This window comes from Lepidochelys kempii, chromosome 8, assembly GCF_965140265.1.
Source record: "Lepidochelys kempii isolate rLepKem1 chromosome 8, rLepKem1.hap2, whole genome shotgun sequence".
Lineage (NCBI taxonomy): Eukaryota > Metazoa > Chordata > Testudines > Cheloniidae > Lepidochelys > Lepidochelys kempii.
This window is the reverse complement of record NC_133263.1, coordinates 104,362,836-104,375,035: the sequence shown is the minus strand read 5'-3', so window position 1 is coordinate 104,375,035 and position 12,200 is coordinate 104,362,836. Positions and strand designations below refer to the sequence as shown.

Sequence of the window (12,200 nt, the reverse complement as noted above, 5' to 3'; positions counted from 1 at the left end):
AGCTCACAGGTATTCTGAGAATTAATTAATGTTTGCAAAGTGCTATGAGCTCCACAGATAAAATGTGCAAAAGAAGATCAAATTACTATAATTATCTCTATTTACATAAAGCTATTAAAATGGGAAAGTAGATAGCAACCAATATAAATCAAAATTTATGACATGTAAAAAATGACAAGGGAAGCGAAAGACAACAGGGAAAAATCCATGGCTGGCAAGGCTAAGGTTAATAAGAAGGAATTTCTTAAGTATATTAGAAACAAAAAAAATCCTAGCAATTGCATAGACATTACTAGATGGAGATGGTAACATTGTTAATAATAATGCAGAAAAGACAGAAGTATTTGTAGATATTTCTGTGGTATATTTGTAAAGAAGCAGGAGAAAGTTATTGTATCACGTGAGGATGATCAAGTACTTTCCAGTTCATTAGTAAACAAGGAAGATGTTAAACAACATCTACTAGGGAATGGGATAAAAATCCCACAATGCTCTGGTTTAACTGGTGCAATGTGGGAACCCTGAATTGGTTTCCTATTTGTTGGAAAAGTAATATAGAAGCATTCAACAATCTAAAAGATTTGAAATTTCCTTCTTGCACATTTGTAATATTTTTTTACTTCACTTCTGCTGATTGTATATGTCCTTCAAAAGAATATAGAGCTTCAGTACTTTGTTATCATTATTCTAATTTACAGTCAAAATAATGTTGGTCATTTAATACACAAAGCCGTGAAACCTAGAGGGCTAGAATGAGTTTGCCCATTAGCTTGCATGTTTCCTGCTGCTGTAATCATGATCTATTGTGTTTTAGGTGTGCATGACACTTCACAGATGAATAAAAGTACATTGTCCCTTCCCCAGGAGGCTTACAATATAGCCTACATCAACACCCCTATAAGATGTCAAGGCCTTTAAGAGCAGGGAAGGAAGTGAGGTGGTTCAGACACAGTATACAATTGATAGAGAAGGCAGTTTTTAGGGGAGCATGGGTCACATACTGGCAGTATCCAAAATCTAGGGATAAGTAGCATGTCACTGAAAGGCCCCACTGAAGTAGTGTTTTAAGGAGGGATGTGAATGAAGGTGCGGGATGAGCATATGAGAAGAGGAAGGCTGTTCTGGGACTAGGGGACAAGGCAGGAGAAGGCATGAAGCTGAGGATGGCAGAAGGGTGTATTTGTAATGGTTGTGAGGGGGGACTGGCTATGGCCAGAGCAAAGGCAGTGGAGGGGAATGAAGAGAAAAGGAAAGCAGAGATGCAGGCTGGGGAGGAGTGGTGCTGAAGTTTGCATTTAATGCAGAAGGTGAAGGAAGCTAGGGGGGTGGGGGTGGAGATATAGATATGGTTACAGCAATGGAGGAGAGAGAGGACACGTTTGCTGGGCATTTGGAACTGAGGCAAGATAAGCAGGGAGGCCAGAGAGCCACTGTTTGCTGGGGCTCAGCTGGATACATTCAAGGCCTGGATAAGTGCTTCAGCAGTTGGGAAGGGCATGGAACGGCAGACTGTCACAATCTTGGGAAGGAATGATTGGCTGGAGGTAGCTGCAGTCCAAATTCTCTCCCTCACTACTGAAACAGCTGACAGGTTGATTTGGTCCAAAATGCAGACTTTGCAAAAATGGCTTCAAAATAACCTAATGGTGGTAGGAATGATTTAATCATTAAAGAAACAGTCAAGGTGATAAGAAAAGGAGTACTTGTGGCACCGTATGCATCCGATGAAGTGAGCTGTAGCTCACGAAAGCTCATGCTCAAATAAATTGGTTAGTCTCTAAGGTGCCACAAGTCCTCCTTTCCTTTTTGCAAAGACAGACTAACACGGCTGTTACTCTGAAACCAGTCAAGGTGATGAGAAGCAGGAAGTGTCACTGATCAGTCTAGCTGCATGACACTCAGAAAGTAAACAAACAGCCGGAGGATAAGCATGTTGGATTTTTAAAATACTTCATTTTATTGCTAATATGAGCCACAACATTTTAAAAGCTGTGGCCCAGATATTCACCTGGTGTAGATCAGCATACCTCTGATTTACACCAGCCAAGAATCTGGCCCACTGAAACCAAATCCTTTTTTGAATTACACTGGTGACATCACTGTGATAGGTCACTTAGAAAAACAGACAGATCCATGGCACTTTACCAGCATCAAAGAGATTGCACAAGTGTAACCAAGGGCAGAATTTGATCCACTATTATCAGGATAATGTCCCCTTACAATTAGTGTAGATTTTGGTTTAGCTTTGGCAGTACTGGCAGTGGAGAATGGAAACAGAACATTCTCTGACATCCTGAGGCATCAGTCTGGTGATCTTCAGGGAGGATTCAAACCAGGTCCCTTCTGTCACAGAATTTCAAACACCCTGTGGGGATTAATAAAGCTCAAGTTCACACTTCATATTCACACTGTAGGATTCTTTTACAATGACATTGTTTAAAGTAAAAGCTCACTAATATTGAACATATTTTGTTACATGTAAAATCATCCCTATATTCAGTTTAGTATAGTTTAGTGTCCCTTATGGACTAATGCATATGTCTGTATATAATCTATCATTTTGCACCTACATCTTGATGAGGAATTACATTTTCATTTATCAATAGCCAGCCCCCCATTGGCCTCCCCCAAATGTAAATACTTCAGCTCAGTTCCGCATGAGTTTGTAATGTCAGAGCGGCATCTCCATAATAAAGATTTGGGTGGCTGCAAACTTGTCCATTTATACATACTAAAGACATAATTTTCTGAGGTCCTGAGTCCACACAACTTCATTTGAAATCAGTGGGAGCTGCAGGTGCCCAGCACCTCTGAAAAAAACCAAGTCCTAAACATAGTCATTAGGCTTTGGGCCATTTCATTTCAAGTTGCAAGTGTAGTCCTCAACTGGACACATCAGTGCTAATCTGCCTAGCAATTTTGTGATGTAGACAAAAATCAGATAAGGTATAACATGAGCAATTACCATTGATTTAATTTCTTGTGATGTAATCTACGTGATCTCCCAAACTCAAACTGGTAGGGCAGCCTGATATTACCCCACTGGGCCCCTTCTACTCCCCCAAGCATTAAAACTTCTAGTACCATATACTCACTCTATTTCTACGCCTTCCTCTTCCGTTAGGAGCTCAGCCTTTTGCAGTTTGCGCCTGCAGGCACGCTCCTCGCTGCTACCAACACTGGAACTCTCCTCCGAGCTTTTGGAAGTTAAATACTTGATCGCCACCGCATCCTTCTCGTTCATTTGCAAGCAGAGGCAGTAGGATTCGCTCACCTTTAATGAGTTTCCCCACATGCTTTGGCACATATCAGTCCCATTTGCATACACCTAGATGTCAAACAAAACAGATTAAATTAAAAAAACACCTCACCCATCAAAAACACTTGGGCCTGGTTTGCTGTTGCCCTTAGTCCTTTCTACCGGCGTAAAGAGGATCTAAAACATTGCCAAATCAGACTGGTAGTGTGTGAGACCCACTTACCACTGCTCCAAACCACTTTGAAAGGTGCAGGGCAAAGGAGAATATAGCCCCTTATTTCCTTAGTTGTTTTCACATGCTAGGTGCCATAGATAAAAGCCAGTGTGTGTGTGTGGTCAACTTAACCCCATACAGCAAATAATGTGCCGGGACATTCTGACATGTATTTGTTTTAGTGAGCTTTGTATCAGACAGAGTTCTGGAAGCTGAAATCATGTATTTCTCCACAGAACAGTGCAGTCTAACAGATTTGTGGCTATCTAGAATTTCACTGTTGTCATTGTATGTACATCCTGGCCATTCAGGACTCCACACAGAGAGAGTACAGGTGGACCTCAGAACAGACACCCACTGCTTGTAGGAGCTCCAAGGGAAGGCAGAGAGCCGCAACATCACCTGCCCTCCCTCAAAGTGAGTCCCCCCCCCAGTGCAAGGGGACGTGTCCAGTTCAGGAAAATGGCAGGTCCTTGTACCAGTTTAAAGTGAATCTGTCCTATATCTTGTTTTATGCCAAAATCTTTTTTGGAAGTACTACCTACAGTGACCTTTATGACCACACTGCAAATAAACCTCTTGGCTGTTTTGTTTATGTCATGGTAACCTGCTGCCCTCCTGGCCTGGATTCAAATAAACATTCATATTTTATTGGCTGGAGAAGCTAAGAACAGGTCAGCAGAGTTGGCAGGTCATGTACTTTAGCGAAGCCATGAATAGGTCATTAATTTTATCTTTGTTTGCACTTTGTCCTCCACATATTTGCTGTTGATTTGCAATATCTTCTGATTAAATTATTGCAAAAGAGACTTAGATACCCTGCAAAATAAAGCTGATAAAGTACTTGGCATATGCATGATGGCAGATGGAGCAAGCTTGGGAGTAAGAAGCAGGATGTATTCTTTAGTGATTGAAGGACTACTGGGTTCTGTTTCTGACTTTGTCACTGACTCACTCTGCAACCTTGGTCTAGTCACTTAATTTGTATCTGCATCCCTTTGTTAGTGGGAAATGGGTATAATACATATCCCAACAGGGGTGTTGTCAGACTAACTCAGTGTTTGTAAAGCACTTTGAGATCCCTTTGAGATCTGACATTACTATAAATATTCAAAGTATTGTATGGTCTATTCTTCTCATCATTATGCAGACACCCTCCCCTACACACTGTTGTTGCGAATGGAAGTTGTAAGTGTGCAGTGAGTGAAGTGGAACCCTTTCACACAAGCATCAGTTCCAATCAACATGCTGAGTTTCCAGTAGTGTTGCCGATTCTGCTGAGTGCAACAGCTTTTTGAGTTACCATTGTCACCCATGTGTGTCCATATCATAAAGAGAGTCTCTTCCCAGAGATGCATCCGATAAAGTGAGCTGTAGCTCATGAAAGCTTATGCTCAAATAAATTGGTTAGTCTCTAAGGTGCCACAAGTACGCCTTTTCTTTTTGCAAATGCAGACTAACACAGCTGCTACTCTGAAATCTTCCCAGATGATTCGCCCTGGGCCAGTGACTCATTTCTCTGTGGCTCAGGGATCATTGGATGAAAGGTGCTATAACTGCAAAGTATTGATGATTGTTATTTTTAGGCTAGATCCCCAGGCCTAGTTATGTGGGAGCAGGGGTGGGGACATCATGTCAGGGAGTTGCACCTTCCCCCCATTTCCCAGAGTAGTCTCTTTCCTTGCTCGGGGGCGGGGGTGGGGAGATCTTGGTGTATACTATGCTTATGATATGCAGGTGGTCAGACTAGATTAGTTCGAAACAGTCTCTTCTGACCTTATGATCTATCATGTGTGAATAATATGGAGTCCATTCCAAATAGCCCTCAAAATTTCTGCACTGTAATGTAGATTTTAAAACTATAACTGAATGGAAGGGAGCTGGCTTCATCTAAGCTGCAGTTGCTGGAGGTGCTATGCCTGTGGAGTGCGAAGGCAAGCAGCACGCCACTGACTTTCACCTCCACAAGAGGCCACAAGATGTGCAAGGGGCTCTGCATCCTTTTTTCCCCCGCACACCCAGAGCAGAAAAATCTAGCCCTCTGGCTGTACCGTCTCTATTTCTGTCCCTTTCAGTGGCTTATTCCTTCAAGTCCTGGCTATTTCCTTGTGTCCTTCTGGTCAATTCAGGAGCAAATAAAATCTATAAATATGCATTTCTTTATTCCCTTATGGAAGGGACATTTCCAGATTGAGCCCTGGTGTCCAACAGACTCCAAATCACTCACTCATACACGCTAGGTTAATCTTATGCAATTCACTTAATTCTGATCTTGCTGCTATGACTACAGGACATTGAGAACACTACAATGCACAAGCACTGTCCAGAATCGACAAAGCATACCAGCCCTCAAACTGGGGCATAGGCTTTTCATTTCCCCATGCCTCAGGCTGCATTCTACTTGTGGTCTTTGCTCTAAGTTCCTTTTGGTGAGTGCTCTGCATGCAGAACAATGATACAATGAGGCTCATAAATTTTAAGATAGCATGTGTAGAACTGGCTCGGGTCCATTGTACATTCTTGATATGCAACATTACTTCCAAATACTCCTTCCAGCCATTCACATGTCAAATGCATGGCTGTTGATTGCTTCACCATATGGGCTAAAAGCACTTGAGGAAATAAAGCATCTGTCCGCAATGCACTGACATTCGAGAACTCTTTGTGCCTTTTGGATATCAGCAACTTCCCTTCCAGAAGCTCACTCCAAGCGCAAGCAAAGTCTGACTTTTTCTGCATTTCATTTTAACCCTGAAACATGTTTTTTTTAATTGTTTGGACAGGGCTTTGAGGTGTTTTGGCTATTGCCATGTAAACAGGCAGAATACTATTAATTTGAATAATGTACTGCAGGGGTTCTCAAACTTCATTGCATCGCAACCCCCTTCTGACAACAAAAATTACTACAGGACCCCAGCAGGGGGGACCAAAGCCCAACTGCCCCAGGCTTGGGGGGTCCAAGCCCAAGGGCTTCAGCCCCAGACAGGGGGTCTGTAACCTGAGCCCTGCCACCCAGGCTGAAGCCCTCAGGCTTGGGCTTTGGCCCTGGGCCCCAGCAAGTCTAAGCCAGCGACCCACTTTGGGGTCCCGACCCACAGTTTGAGAACCACAGATGTACTGTGTTACTGTGCTTTGATAATAGGAGAGAGAAATGATGTGATAATTCTAGCTGGCAGAGGTTGTTGTTAAACATAACAGACCTTGTGCAGTCATTGACATCTGTAAAAAACAGGTGTAAAACATAATGATGGTGGTAGGATAGCATCATACACCCCTTTTCTGCGGTCGATGATCACAGAAGGTCAAGGCCATGGATAATCAGGCCTTTGTATATTTGAACTGAGTGTATTTTTTGTACAATGTTGTACATTTCCTCTCCTCAACTCCTCCCACGTGTATATTGTTTGTATAACACAAATGTATCTTCAAATCTTTCAGTTAGTTAGATTAATTGTGTTCTATAACCAAAAGCCTGTATATCCATTATCATACATGTTTCTTGCCATTTAATTAAAATTGCAATAAAATTGATTCTAAAAATAATTAACACGCACACAAGCTCTCTCACCAACAGAAGTTGGTCCAAAAAAAAAAAATATTACTCACGCACTTTGTCCCAATAATATTTTTGTAGCTTTTAGCTTCAAATGAAATGATTATTGCCATGGAAATGAATGTGGAGTAGCAGAGAGCTTGCTTTGATGAAACCTCTTCTTTACTCTCTTTCTAATCATCATGAGCAGTATTTGGTGATAACCATGGCCAGCAAGGGGCGTGGCTAGGTGTTTAACTTAAGAACTGCAGTGTCTGGTTAGAGTTGATAAGACTTCTGGATTTGCTGCCTGGTCTTTCCCGGCTGATGGATATATTTTCTTTAAAAAATAACTACCAGTGAATTTTTAGCGATGGTAAAAGGTGAGAGAAGGTTTCCGCCTATCTCCAGAACAGGCACAGAATGAGCAGGGACCAGCTTCAGCTATCGGAAGGGCACTCAGAGCCAATTTTCTGAGGTGCTATTTTCCATCTTTGCTTCAACCAGAGCTGTGTGGATCCTCAGCACGTCTGAAAGTCAAGCCCTTAGTTGCCACAGGCCATTCATTCTCAGGCTGTTCTGCTGAGACTGCCAGTTGTGGTGGGTTTTGTAATGCAGACACCGATCCCACAGTCTGTGGCCTGGGACTAGCCTCGCCTCTCACAGAGGCTATTGAGCAGCCTTCAGGTGGCAACTGCAGTCATTCGCGACCAACCGGTTCTACCTTCAAGCCAGTGACTTGGAGGCAAACAGCTTTGCAAGCCAAGGACCGGTCTTCATCAATGAATTTTCAGTTCAGTCCCCATCCTCTGCCCTTAGGGAACCCTGCTGTGTGAGCAGTTCTAACAGGCTCATTTAAACTAAATCTTTGTTAATATTCAAAATGCAGTTATTGCAGTACCACACTACACAACTTTCACCTGATTCAAAGGCCACTGAAGTATGTGGAAAACCCCCCATTTACTTCAATTAACTTTGGATCAGGCCCCAGACAATTTCCTCAGCGTCCCCATTTGAGCCTTCATTTTACACTCTTGCTCAGAAGGTTAGGCACCACAGCCATCAGACTTTTATCAGAAAGACTGGGTGAGCTCTTATAAAGTCTGTCAGTGCTGCTGTTTAACCAGCAGGGGTATGAGGAGGATAAAAGAAGAAAAACAGGGAGAGTCTAAGGATTTCCACAGGCATTTGGAGGACAAACTCTTTTCCCTGAGGGAAAGAAGCATGAGTGCAAAAGTACAAACAGGGTAAAGATGCGTCAAATCTAAAGAGTAAATATTTCAAATATGTGATTTTAAGAGCTTACATCCCATTTTCAAAAGAGACATAAGCACTTAGGAGCTCTCATTGAAAGTGCATGGGACACAGGCTCTTAAATCATGTAGACATTTTATCCACCATCTCCTTTTGTTGTATTCTCAAAGTTAATATTTCTCTACACTTCAGTATCTAGACCAGTGGTTATCAACCAGGGGTGCATGTATATTATACACTGAAATGTATGTACAATATTTATATTTCACTTGATTTCTTTTATAATTATATGGTAAAAATGAGAAAGTAAGCATTTTTTCAGTAATAGTGTGCTGGAACACTTTTGTATTTCTTATGTCTGAGTTTGTAAGCAAGTCGTTTTTAGGTGCGGCGAAACTTGGGGCTATACAAGATAATCAGACTCCTGAAAGGGGTACAGTAGCCTGGAAAGGTTGAGAGCCACTGATCTAGAAAATTCAATGGTTAAAATATCAGTGGCATTTGGACCTTGTCTACTCCTTGCAATCCTGCTTCACCCAAGGTGAGAAATTAAATAAGAAAAAATCTGGTATAGACAAAACCTGGAATTGTAGAAGTCCAAACAATTTACCTGTTGAATTTTGTTCCCCCAAAGACTTCTTTGGTGAGTTAACCCCTCAGCAAGTAGTAGTGCTCGCTGTCTTTTAATGCTCTTATTCCTGTAACTGATCCGGTGTGCTTTCTCACCTTATTGTAGGGGATGCATTCGTTTTTACACTGGTTCACTCCATTTTCATCCCATTCCCAATCTGTCATCCAGTTGCGGATGCAGGTGGAGTCCTTTTTACATGCTTCATACCTGCATGGAAGTTAGTGGGGAACAGAAAGTAAAGTCATTTACCTCCTTGTTTTTCAGCGATGTCACTGTATTACACTGATGTCACACAAAGAAGGACGCATGGGTTCTGCTAATAATACTCTGTGCTTACATAGCACTTTTCCTCCAGTGATCTCAAAGACATGAACATATTATCTCCTTTTTACTGTAGGGAAACTGAGGCAAATTCCATCACTGATCCATGGACTTTCTGCTTTCTTATACCCAGCATCTACAAGGACGCAAAATTGGACAGCAGCAGCCATGTGTGGCAGGCACCCCAAGGACAGACCATGATCAGAGAGAAGTAGGGAATTTTTATATTTACAAAAGGAAAGGAGCTAATAATGCCAGTTTGAAAGGTGCTGTAAAGAGTCTGTAAAGCCTCTGAGAGTCAGCGGCTGGGACTGGACAATGCGGATGGATCACCCCATAATTGCTCTGTTTTGTTCATTCCCTCTGAAGCCTCTGGCACCGGCCACTGTCAGAAGACAGGATACTGGATGGACCATTGGTCTGACTCAGTGTGGCCGTTCTTATGTTCTAAAGAAAGGGGGAAAGCAATCAACTAATGAGCAACTAAATAAGATCATATAAAAATAGTCCATGAGCCCAGGTTCATTATTTCTAGGGGGTTGAAGCTAGGGGCAGAAGAGAAGAATGTTAAAGGAGCCCAGAGGACTATGGTTTCGTAGGAACTGTTTTAAATGACAATTAAATAAAAAAAGCAGGTAAATTAATTGTAATCATCAAGTATTGTAAACTGTTAGCCTACATAAGGAAAAAGTAACTTATTACTGTTACCCTCATGCTTCCTCCCTCTCCTATTGTTATATTCACGTATTGGGCCTTATCTTCCCTAAAGCCCATATTTTGCAAACACTTACACACCAGCGTACCTCTGTGTGTCTGAGGCCTGGTCTATACTACAGAGTTATGTCGACGTAAGGCAGCTTACATTGACCTAACTCTGTAAGTGTCTACACTAAAGTGTAGCTCCCACTGATGTAACTTGTCCACTACACAAACTTAATAACTCCACCTCCGCAAGAGGCATAGCGCTTAGGTCAATGTAGTGTTGCTTACAGCGACTATTGCGGCCTTTCAGAAGCCATCCCACAACAACAGTTAAATTGGCACAAGTGCTCCCGGTGAGGACACACACTGCCAACACAAGAAGCGTAGTGTGGACATGCAAAAGTGATTTACTTAGTGCGGTGGCTATGCAGCACTGTAACTTAGGTCATCTTAATTTGCAGTATAGACTTGCCCTAAGTAGTCTCAAAGATTTCAATGGAATTACCCATCTGAGTAACCCCAAGAATTCCAAAATCATGAGCCAGGGCCAGAAAAATCAAGATTGGCTTAAAATCATGCAAATTTTTAAAAATAAGAGGTTTGGTTTTTTCTTTTTTCAATTTTCTTTCTGTTTTTGAATCTTCAGGGTACACTCAAGTCCCATTTTCAAGGTTTTCTCTGCAACCATGAAGGCTAGAAACTTAATTTTCTTTAATGAAAGCTGAGATTCTCATATACTCACATGACTCCAGAAGTTGGGGCAAGACTCAAAATCAAATTGCAAAAGTCGGCACTATTGTAAACACAAAGTTAAGCCCTAGTTTGTAAGCTCTTTAGGGCAAGGACTATCGCTACTCATGGATTTGTACAGCAACTCCCACAATGGGGCCACAATCCTTACTAGGATTTTAGGTGCTGGTGTATTATAAATAATAACAACAATGCATGCACATCCAAATTTAGCCCTTAGTCTTTGAAAACTTAGGAGTGAACAAAGCTATTTTAAACTTGTTTTCTATACAATGTGTGCAACAAGCTGAAAATACTTTTGTCTCACATTTTCACATTCAGTCAGTTTCAACAGCCAAGCTTTTATGATGCAGTAATCAACTGGTAGTGCTGGAGTGGACTTTTGATACCAGGAATGCAGCTCTCAGTAGTGATACGATTACATGTTAAACTTTAAATTGTACGAGTTCAACTTTTAAAGGATAGCCTTTGGCGAACTCTGAGCAGAACAATCTAGGAAATGTATTGTCCAAAGTCCTGTGTTGCTTTGTTGATAACAAGTCTCTCTCCAGTTCGAAAAAGGACTCAAATCTGTTTCCATCATACCACCTTGAGAGGGTAACAGCAAGCACAGATGGAGGATAAACAAGATCCAAATAGAGCAACAACTGGGTGGTAGAATGGGATAGTCCCAAGCCTGCCCGCATGTGAATCTGCTGCTGGACTTTGGGGCCCTGTTGGGAGTGCAGGTCATAGATTCGCCAATTCTTATGATCCAGCCTTAATATGCCACTGACAAGCAGGCTTGGCCAGTGCCACTGTGCTGCTGTGTCTGGCGCTGGTACAGCTATCAACATCAGAGCTTAGCAATTAGGCTCCAATTCAGCACAAGCTTAACTTTAAGCATGTACTTAAATCCTTCCCTCTTCAGCAAAGAACTTATAAACATGTGCTTAGGAGTGTTGCTGAATAGGGGGCTTGATGCTGTACACCTGGTTTCCACAGGAACCTGAATTAATCACTATTTGTAGGTTTCAGAGTAACAGCCGTGTTAGGCTGTATTTGCAAAAAGAAAAGGAGTACCTGTGGCACCTTAGAGACTAACCAATTTGTTTGAGCATGAGCTTTCGTGAGCTACAGCTCACTTCATCGGATGCATACCGTGGAAACTGCAGCAGACTTTATATACACACAGAGATCATGAAACAATACCTCATGCTCAAATAAATTGGTTAGTCTCTAAGGTGCCACAAGTACTCCTTTTCTTTTCACTATTTGTATTTATCATCTATATGCAGGGTCCTCCAGTCAAGATCAGTGCCCCATTGTGCTGAGTGCAATACATACATATAGGAAGAGACAGTCCCTGTTTTTATAGGCTTTTTTTTAAGTCTCAAGGGGGAGCCAATTATGGGGCGCAAAATTATGCAAGATCATGACATCTGAAGGGATTCATGCTGTCCAGAAACCCATGCATGGCTCCTTGAGCCATTAAAAAAGGCTTGCAAAAACCACAAATGCAAACTTGAAAGCCCCTCACACCAGCCAGCAGGCACCC

At 42.0% G+C, this 12,200-nt stretch overlaps 1 protein-coding gene across 2 annotated transcripts in view; it reads right to left on the bottom strand.

The window, feature by feature from the left end:
- Positions 1-1,933: 1,933 nt before the first annotated feature.
- The window catches only part of LOC140916342 (riboflavin-binding protein-like), a 33,520-nt gene continuing 23,253 nt past the window's right edge, over positions 1,934-12,200 (bottom strand). For both annotated transcript variants that reach the window (XM_073357856.1, XM_073357855.1), the window contains 3 exons: positions 8,986-9,097; positions 3,096-3,328; positions 1,934-2,365 (listed from right to left, as the gene is read on the bottom strand). In XM_073357856.1, the coding sequence (XP_073213957.1) occupies positions 2,347-2,365; positions 3,096-3,328; positions 8,986-9,097 (364 nt within the window). In that variant the 3' untranslated portion in view covers positions 1,934-2,346. The remainder of the gene's footprint in view (positions 2,366-3,095; positions 3,329-8,985; positions 9,098-12,200) is intronic.